The sequence below is a fragment of the Bos javanicus genome, chromosome 14 (assembly GCF_032452875.1).
Source record: "Bos javanicus breed banteng chromosome 14, ARS-OSU_banteng_1.0, whole genome shotgun sequence".
NCBI lineage: Eukaryota > Metazoa > Chordata > Mammalia > Artiodactyla > Bovidae > Bos > Bos javanicus.
Genome location: NC_083881.1, coordinates 23235700 through 23246003, shown reverse-complemented (window position 1 = coordinate 23246003; position 10304 = coordinate 23235700). Strand labels below are relative to the sequence as shown.

Here is a 10304-nt window from a genome sequence, read left to right as displayed (position 1 = left end):
AGGAAAGGGCGGGACGACGAGCGGTGTAGCACAAAACACTGTCCGGGATGCAGCCGGCGCTTGGCTTTTCCCTCCCGCGTCGCTCGGGAAGAACGGCTGCTCGAGTCTCCGCTTCCCTGGGTGAGCCATTGAGGAGCTCCCGCCGCTGCTCCAGGGTGAGGGCGAGCCGAGCCGCCCCTGCTTTTCGCTCTAGGTGCGTCGTCCACGTCTGGGCTTCCTCGAACTCTGCGCTCCTCGGCCCCCGGCCAGTCTCCCGGGCCGCGGCTCCAAGGCCGTGCGTCTGGTCTTACGGGGCCCCGCGGAGTCCCCAGGCTCCCCCTGGACTCGGGGTTCGGCTCGGGCCCCGGAGTGGCCGGCAGGGGAGGCCCTGCCTGGGTGACAACGAGCCGGTTCACCTTGGCCTGCATCTCCCCCCGCCACTCCCCAACGCGGGTTCGGCGGGTGTGGCCTCCACTTGGGTTGGGGGCGAGGTGTCTCCGCTCCCTGCCTGCCTCCGGGGCCGCTCTGATGGGGATGCTAGTGGCACCCCTTTGTGTGATGTTGGGGAGGGGGCCGCGTCCGGCTCGGAGGGAGTCCTGGTCGATGCCCTTCATACCACCTTCGTGACCAGGGCGGGCCACTTGACCCCCCGAACCTGTCTGTAAGAGTCTGTAAATAGGAGTGATGAGTAGCACCTGCTTCGTAGGGCGGTTGGGAAGATGGAAGAGAACCATGAGCATCAGACTTCTCACCAGAGCTGTTAATAGTCTGGGTGGGTACCTACTCTGGAGGCGCCTGGCACTGTCTCGGTCTCCGAATTTTGCAGCCTGTAAGACAGGACTGCTGATCAGTACTTAAAGATACGTATGTCCAAACCAGGATGTGGAAAACTGGATCAGCTCTGCTGAATTTGAAAAAAGCAATGCTTGGCATTGGTTGAGATCGCCCAGGCACGTTCATACTTGAAGCTTGTGGAGCACTTAGGACTTGGTTTGTGCTGTGGGCCCTGAAGTTGGTTTGGTATTCCTTCCTACTCCAGGGGATCTTCCCAACCCAGGTATCGACCCCCCTTCTCTTGGGTCTCCTGCGTTGGTAAGCGGATTCTTTATCACTGAGCCACCAGGAAAGCCCAGAATAAGTAAGAGCTGGAATGAAATCCAGAGGTTTAGAATGGCCCCTCATATTCTGGCTGCTTTTACTGGTCGGTGGAAGTAGAAGTTGAATATTCAAATGAAGTGTTTATTCCCTGATCGTTTGTTGTGGTTCAGTTGAGTCCGCCTCTTTGCGACCCCATGGTTGCAGAATGTCGGGCACCTCTGTCCTCCATTATCTACCGGAGTTTGCTCAAATTCATGCCATGCCTCCTTACTGCTTTCTTACTCATGTTAGTGACTCAAGAAGATAAGAGTGCTGCACAATTACAGATACACTAGTATGGATGTGTAACATTTGGGGGATAAGGGCAGTTAAAAAAATAAGGGTAGAATATCAATTATCAAACAGAGTGGAAGATTTTAACTAGGAATCGAGGGACATTCTAGGATTGAAAAAGAAATACATCTTGAAAGGGAATTCGGCCAGAACTTAAGAGTCTGAAGCTTGAAAGCCAAAAGATAAGATGGTTGATTTTGCCAGATAGCATAACTGAAATATTAGATAACCAAACTTCTGCTCTATTGATGGTTTGAAGTAGAATGCTTATTCACTGAAACAGTGTGAGAGCCCTGTTAAACCATTATGAAATACACAAAAAGAAAAAGGGAAAATTAATTAGTGTTTCAGTGAGTATTTCTTGTAACTGGCATTTTCAACATATCTGCAATTTGGCTCCTATACTAAAAATAAGAAATGAATCTGCTACCATCCATGGTGATGAAAATACTGGTAATGATTGAAAAAAAGAAGAATAGATTTATTTCCTGAAGGTTTTATAGAAAACAAAATAGCCCTCTGTTTTACTGGTTTTTGAAATATTCTCATTTTAACATCTACAAAGTCAGTTACTGTAAATGTTCCTCATCAGCAACATCGACATGCTGATATTTCAACTTGGCAGCTTTTCCTCACAAGTTACATGAATTCCAGATGGGAAAGTATATGATACATAGAACTGTGTGTCATTGGAGAGTTTTTTTGGGGGGTGGGGCTTAGGAAATACTCTGGAATCTTGGTAACTAAAATAAATCTCCTCCAAAACATCTTTTAAACAGGGATAGTTTTTATTGGATGAAAATAAAGTGGTAGGGAGTCATGTATAGTCTGTGGCAAATTGGAGGGGGCAAAGGGCCAGGCAGAAGTAGAGGAAAGAGAAATTACAGTGTTAATATTTTTAGCCTTTGTGTCAGAGAGGGAGTGAGACTTAAAAAGTGTAATGAAAATCAAAGTAGAAAGTAGGAGGACTGGGTTTTAATTTTGACTCAGTTTTTCACTGAATTAGTTTAGTAACTGGGTAAGTCTACTTGGCTTTCTGTTTTTAACTTTTCTGCACAATTAAGAGGTGGTATTCATTGAGATCTAAAGCTATTTTCTCATTTTCTTACGAGTATTCTATCAGCTCAAAAGCTTGTTATTTAAATTCCTTGGTTAGTTCTCTCGCGAAAGGACTCTATCTTGGTCCATATTTTTGTTAAAGATTTGGATGAACAAATTCACCTCTACCTGTATTTAGTTAGCCAGCATTGCTTAGGTGACTAACATGTCCTGGGCATATTATCCTAAGTACTTTTGCATATGTTTTCTCATATAACCATCTATTTTGTTTACTGATACATTCCTGTGTTTAGAATAGTGCCCAGCACAAACTACATACTTGCTTGATGGCTATTGAATACATGAATTCATAGTCAGTGATGTAAGTCTTCTTCGTGCCATCCTCTTTCTTGTACGCTGTATTCTATCCCCTCTGGCCCAGGCCCCAGCAGTTATCTTCTCTCTTGATCATCCGTTTCTCGTTCACCCATTGACACATCATCATTGGTATTAAAAACTGCAGTAGTTTGATTCACGGTGAGACAACAACAAACTTGACCCACATTCCCCACCAACCTGTTTTTCTGTGCCTTTACGCAACAGCATTCCTCTCTAGTTCATTCCCTCCCACTCTTTCTTAAACTTACTTCACCTTTTATCCCCCACTGAATCAAAACTGTTCTAACAGGGCTGGCCAGTGCCTCTGTGTTGTGAAACCCAAGGATCACTTATCATTCCTCATCTTACTAGACCTCCCAGCATCATTGAGGACTCCTCCTTTCTTATTCTGATGTCCATGATGTCGCTCCTGGAAGGAGGATATTAGTTGCTCATTGGCTTCCCAGCTTCTAAAATGTTGAGGGCCCCAAGGCTCAGTCATGGAAGCTTTTTTATTTTATGTTTATTCCCTAGAGGAATATTCTTTAGTTTTCCAGTTCTCAATACTGGTCTATATATTGTTGACTCCCAAATGTATTACTCTAGCCCTGACCTTCCTGTGAAACTCTGCTGTGTCCAGCTGCCTGTTGAACATCTTCACTTGGATGTCCAGTACAACCTGGACGTGTTCAAACCTGAATTCCTAATGGCCAGGATTTGCTGGGATGCCTAAACCTGTTCTTCCAGCAGCTCCCTCTTTTTACAAGCAAACTGATTATAGTCATGCTTGTTTAGTGCTTTACTGGTGGAAGGCACTCTTCTAAGCTTTGTTCACAACAGTCTTATTCAGTTCAGTTCAGTTCAGTCGCTCAGTCGTGTCTGACTCTTTGGACCCCACAGACCGCAGCATGCCAGGCTTCCCTATTCATCGCCAACTCCCGGATCTTGGTCAAACTTATGTCCATTGAGTCAGTGATGCCATCCAACCATCTCATCCTCTGTCGTCCCCTTCTCCTCCTGCCTTCAATCTTTCCCAGCATCGGGGTCTTTTCCAACGAGTCACTTTTTCTTATCAGGTGGCCAAAATATTGGAGCATCAGTCCTTCCAATTAATATTCAGGACTGATTTCCTTTAGGATTGACTGGTTGGATCTCTTTGCAGTCCAAGGGACTCTCAAGAATCTTCTCCAACATCACAATTTGAAAGAATCAATTCTTCAGCGGTCAGCTTTCTTTATGGTCCAACTCTCACATCTATACATGACTACTGGGAAAACCATAGGTTTGACTAGATGGACCTTTGTCACAAAGTAATGTCTCTGCTCTCTAGGTTTGTAATAGCTTTTCTTCCAAGGAGCAAGAGTCTTTTAATTTCATTGTTGTAGTCACCATCTGCAGTGATTTTGGAGCCCAAGAAAATAAAGTCTGTTCCTGTTTCCATTGTTTCCCCATATATTTGCCATGAAGTGATGGAACCGGTTCCCATGAATATTGAGTTTTAAGCTAACTTTTCCACTCTCCTCTTTCACTTTCATCAAGAGGCTTCCTCTTCGCTTTCTGCCATAAGGGTGGTGTCATCTGCATATCTGAGGTTATTGATATTTCTCCTGGCAATTTTGATTCCAGCTTGTGATTCATCTAGCCCTGCATTTTGCATGAGGTACTCTGCATATAAGTTAAATAAGTAGGGTGACAATATATAGCCTTGATTTGGAACCAGTCTGTTGTTCCATGTCGGGCTCTAACTATTGCTTTTTGATTTGCATACAGATTTCTCTGGAGGCAGGTAAGGTGGTCTGGTATTCCCCTCTCTTGAAGAATTTTCCACAGTTTGTTGTGATCCACACAGTCAAAGGCTTTGGCATAGTCAAAATAAGCAGAAGTAGATGTTTTTCTGGCACTCTCTCGGTCCAGTGGATGTTGGAAATTTAGTTTCTGTTTCCTCTGCCTTTTCTAAGTCTAGCTTGAACATCTGGAAGTTCTCTGTTCACATACTGTTGAAGCCTAGTGTGGAGAATTTTGAGCATTATTTTGTGAGATGACTGCAATTGTGCTCTAGTTTGAACATTCTTTGGCATTGCTTTTCTTTGGGATTGGAATGAAAACTGACCTTTTCCAGTCATGTGGCCACTGCTGAGTTTCCCAAATTTGCTAGCATATTGAGTGCAGCACTTTCACAGTATCATCCTTCAGGATTTGAAATAGCTTAGCTGGAATTCCATCACCTCCACTAGCTTTGTTCATAGTGATGCTTCCTAAGGCCCAGTTGACTTTGCATTCCAGGATATCTGGCTCTACCTGAGTGTGATCACACCATCGTGGTTATCTGGGTCATTAAGATATTTTTTTGTATAGTTCTATGTATTCTTGCCACCTCTTCTTAATATCTTCTGCTTCTGTTAGGTCCATACCGTTTCTGTTCTTTATTGAGCCCATCTTTGCATGAAATGTTCCCTTGGTATCTCTAATTTTCTTAAAGCGATCTCTAGTCTTTCCCACTCTATTCTTTTCCTCTATTTCTTTGCACTGAAGAATGAGAAGATGAGTGCACGTTCTTCTCCTCTGCCATCTTGGACTTCAGGACAGTCTTATTCGGTTGATACTGTTATCCTCATTTGTAGATGGAGAGACTGAGGCAGAGAGATGTTATGTAACTTGTCTTGGGTTCCACAATAAGGGGCGAACCCTGCCGTGTCCCCACCCATGTTGCCTGAAAACATGTGGCCATCCAGACTTCTCCTCTTATTCACGTTCTACATTCATTCACCAGTGCATCCTATTGGCTTTATCCTCAAAATATATCCAGAAGTTTACCGTCTCTTATAGCCTTCCCTCTGCATGCTTGTCCTGCCACCTTCATGACTCACCTTGGTGACCGCAGTAACTTCCTGTTGCCCCCTGTGCAGCGTATTCTCGACATAGCGTCATTGAGAACTGAAGTTGGGAATCTCATCCTTCTGACACCTTTTCCCTCTCACTTAGGTAAAAGTTAGCCCACAAAATTCTACAGTGCTCCCTGTTTCCAACCGCCCACCCCACCCCTCTTCCTCCGCCTGCCTGCTTTTCTGCTCCTCACTCCACCCCAAAGTGCACATCGCTTGTGCTTACCATTCTTTCAGTCAGGAATTCTCTTCCAAAGGCGCGCATGGTTTGCTTCCTCACGTCCTCAGGTCTTTGTTCAAACAGGTGACACAGTGGTAAAGAATCTGCCTGCTAATGCAAGAGATGTAGGAGACACAGGTTCAGTTCAATCCCTGAGTCAGGAATATCCCCTAGAGTAGGAAATGGCAACCCACTCCAGTATTCTTGCCTGGAGAATCCCATGAACAGAAGAGCCTGGTGAGCTGCAGTTCATGGGGTCACAAACAGTTGGACATGACTGAGCACAAACGCAGACCTTTGAAGGTGGAACGGGCACCTTTTGAGTTTTCTGTTCTGGAATATTTTAAGTCGAAGGGTTGGCCATTTGTGGAGGTGCGTGGGGTGCAGTTACCGGGTGGTGGGATCTTGTGATGGGCCCTCGAAGCCTCTGTCCCCAGGAGTCTACCTGTGGACTGACCCTCTCCCCTCTTCTGTGTGTGTGAAGCATGTGTAATAGGTCAGAATGTGGCCGGGTTAAGAGTAGAGTTCTATTACCAGTTTGGGTGGAGGGAGGCACTAAAGGTTTTAAAATCACGAGATTTTAGAATCCTATTAAAAATTGGAAATGAGACTAGATTACTGGGACAGTTCTATTAAACAGTAAGGGTCAGCTCACCAAAATGATTGGTTTTCAGGCCTGGGAAAAGCTTTTAACATATTAGAGAGGCTATCATAAATTTTAATGTATTAACAATATTCAAAAGCTCTCTCTGTTGAGATATAATTCATCATAATATTCACCATTTTAAAAATGTGCCACTCAGTCGTCTTTAGTATATTCACAAGGTCGTACAGCCATCACTACCATCCAGTTCCAGGACATTTTTATTGTCCCTCAAAGACACCTCTGTTTCCATTGGCAGTCGCTTGTCATTGCCCTGCCGCCAGCCCCAGCCACTAACCTTTGTGTCTGGGTGGATTAACCTGTTCTGGGTGTTTCATAGAAATGAAATCATGTAAGATGTGGCCTTCAGTATCTGACTTTTTTTTTTTTTTAACCTAGTATAATGTTATTATACTGTATAAGTGAAATATTGTGGTATGAACTTATATTGTGGTATGAACTAGTACTTCATTTCTTTTTGTGCCTGAGTAATCTTTTTTCTTGGAGAAGGCAATGGCACCCCACTCCAGTACTCTTGCCTGGAAAATCCCATGGACGGAGGAGCCTGTTAGGCTGCAATCCATGGGGTCGCTAAGAGTCGGACACAACTGAGCGACTTCACTTTCAATTTTCACTTTCATGCATTGGAGAAGGAAATGGCAACCCACTCCAGTGTTCTTGCCTGGAGAATCCCAGGGATGGGGGAGCCTGGTGGGCTGCCGTCTATGGGGTCGCACAGAGTCGGACACGAATGAAGTGACTTAGCATAGCAATCTTTTTTCTGGCTATAGCATATTTTTATCCATCAACTGATGGACATTTGAGTTGTTTCCATATTTTTGGCTCTCATGACTAAATGCTGCTGTCAACAACTATATGCAGATTTTTCTGTGAATATGTTTTCAGTTCTCTTGGGTGTATACTTAGGATAAGAATTACTGGGTCCAGTGGTAAATCTGTGTTTAACTTTTTGAGGACTGCCAAACTGATTTCCACAGTGACTGCACTATTTTATATTCCCACTGGCAGTGTACAAAGGTTCTCATTTTGCGATATCATCAGTATCACTTGTTATTTTCCTCTTTTTCTTTTTTTTTTGATGATAGCCACCCTAGTGAGGAAAGCTCTTATTTTAAAAAGTAGTAAGTTTTGCTGTGTTGTTTTACTCTGAATGCTCAAACACTGATAAATTTTAGTGGTTTAACTCTGGGTGTGTTTATGTTTAGACTCAGTTGTGTCCAACTCTCTGCGACCCCATGGACAGTAGCACGCTAGGTTCCTCTGTCCGTGGAATTCTCCAGGCAAGAATACTGGAATGGGTTGCCATTTTCTTCTGGTTGACTCTTTTGACGGGTTGGTTAAAACGTGATGTAAATAAAACACAGATTGTGGGCTCAATGTGGGCTGTGTCCCACAGGCCCAGATTTCTCACAGATAAGTGCTATGGATTACCAGGAAATTAGACACATCCTCCATCCCTGGAAGAATAAGTCGATTCTGTGTGCTGCCAACGTGCTAGTTTATTAGCAAGACAATCTTGGCTTCAAGACATCACGTGATTGCTCTTTTATACATCTGTCTCTCTCTCCCTCAGTCTCTTTCTTTCATTTTTTTCCTTTCCCACCTCATCCACAAAGGATTTGAGATGATTTTCGTTAAGGTTATATGGTATGGAATAATGATAAAATATCTCTAAGAATAGAATCAGAAGCAGATAACATAGGAATGGAAGAAGGATATCTTAACTAGGACATTGTAATCATGAGGATTAATACAGTTGTGTCATTGAATATCATGTTTGACCATAAGCTTATCCAGCAGTTACTAAAAAGAGACATTGCCTGTTATACATCCTAACTTCATATTGTTTCTCTAAAGAAGCACAGTTTTCTGTAACTCTAAGTTAAAAAACGTCTTAGGTGGGGGTGTTTAGAGTACAGGGGCTTCCTAAGTGGCTTAGTGGTAAAGAATCTGCCTGCAATGCCGGGGATGTGGGTTGATCCCTGGTTCAGGAAGATCCCCTGGAGGAGGAACTGGCAACCTACTGCAGAATTCTTGCCTGGGAAAGCCCGTGAACGGAGGAACCGTTTATAATACAGAGCTAAAACAGTACTAGGGGTCCTCACTGAAAGCTTTGGTAGCATGAGTATAATTTTGAATTATGATGCACTGGTGTAGGGCAGGAAACATGTTTGTCACACACTGTGTTTATGTCTCTTGCCATTTATTTTATGGAAAGTCTATCTCTAGGTATTAATGGTTATATTTTTTTAAATCATATATTTCTTCCATTTGTATATGGTATTTTCCAGAATACAGACATTGAAGCTTGGGACAAAATATTTATCTAATTTCTGGTAAGTTAAGTGAGTGCTTTAGGGAGTGACATAAAATAATTGTATGCTCTGTTTCTTCAGTCATTTAAGATACAAGAGAAATTTTAGTGACATGTAAGATAAAAACTATGTTGGTAAATTTTTATTATTGTATAACATAAAAGGAACAGAGAGCTTTTCTATAAACCTGCTTGTAAAAGATAATACCCAAAAACATATGTCATCATTTCCTAAAGAATTGGGTTACTTTTATTGAATCAGATAATTGATGTTTTCTTCTATGAAGAATAGTTATCTCAACATAACTCAGTTTAAGATACAAATGCTGAGTATGATTCACTTAAGATATAGTCAAATTATTCAGATCAAGCTGCAGTTTCATTCATTGGCTTTGTTTTCCTCTTGTAACTGTAGCTTGTGAGTTATTTTCAGAAGCTAAGCCCAGCACGCTTCATGAGTGGACAGAGGATACCCATTTTCACATGTAGATCTTCAACGAAGTTGAGAGTTAACAACTGACTCATTTTTGGTATTAAGAAATGACTCTGCACCATATTTTTATGTAGACCAAAGCATTTAACCTCTCAGCTGCAAAGAGAATCACGTTGGATTATTTTTCCCTTCCAGTGGCTAAGTTGAAGACCTGCCATGACAATGAAGAAAGAGACCGCGTTTGCTGTTTCCACCTAAAAAAAAATGACCAACAAGAACCAAAGTTTTGGTGTGGGACAGGACTCCATGTCCTCCATGACTTGTCTAATCCACGTCCTTGAAGCGTGGTTTGGTGTGGAGCACTTGGAGGACTACTGGAATTTTGCAAACTACCTCTTGTGGGTTTTCACACCACTCCTCCTTTTAATACTCCCTTACTTTACCATCTTTCTGCTCTACCTTACAATAATTTTCTTACACATTTATAAGAGGAAGAATGTGCTAAAAGAAGCCTACTCCCATAATCTGTGGGATGGTGCGAGGAAGACGGTGGCGACCCTGTGGGACGGACATGCGGCTGTCTGGCATGGTAAGCAGATCGCTTTGTGCTCTGAGCTCCTGCTGGTGTGGGTGCACTGACACCCCATCACTGTCCCTGTGGTTGATTGAAGAGATGTTGAAAAATATGATGGAGGGGAGAGTTATTGTTTTCTGTTATCTGTTTGCATGTGTGGTGCACATGTATGTCTTTATTAAAGTGGTTTTCTTCTAAATACATTAGTTTCCATTAAACAAAGAACCATATAGCTGTGTAGAATATGACAATAAGCTAAAATTAAAAAATGAATATTTAACATCTAAAAGAGTAAGAGACAAAATAGTATAGAAAACTGTTTTGAAAGTGCTTTAATTATTTCGTGTTTATTCCCATTTTGTTCAAAGTAAGTTTGACTTTCCCAGTGTCG

General features: G+C 42.7%; 1 protein-coding gene across 5 annotated transcripts in view; it reads left to right on the top strand.

Annotated features, from left to right (window-relative positions):
• Positions 1 to 30: 30 nt before the first annotated feature.
• Positions 31 to 10304, top strand: part of TMEM68 (transmembrane protein 68) — a 35795-nt gene continuing 25521 nt past the window's right edge. For 4 of the 5 annotated variants that reach the window (XR_009740811.1, XM_061438776.1, XM_061438772.1 and 1 more), the window contains exons 1-2: positions 104 to 193; positions 9535 to 9928. Coding sequence is in view for 4 of the 5 variants with exons in the window: in XM_061438776.1 (XP_061294760.1) it covers positions 9604 to 9928 (325 nt within the window). In the remaining variant the exon portion in view is untranslated. Of the gene's footprint in view, positions 194 to 9534; positions 9929 to 10304 lie in introns of all 5 variants that reach the window. The other variant, XM_061438773.1, reaches the window with a different exon arrangement.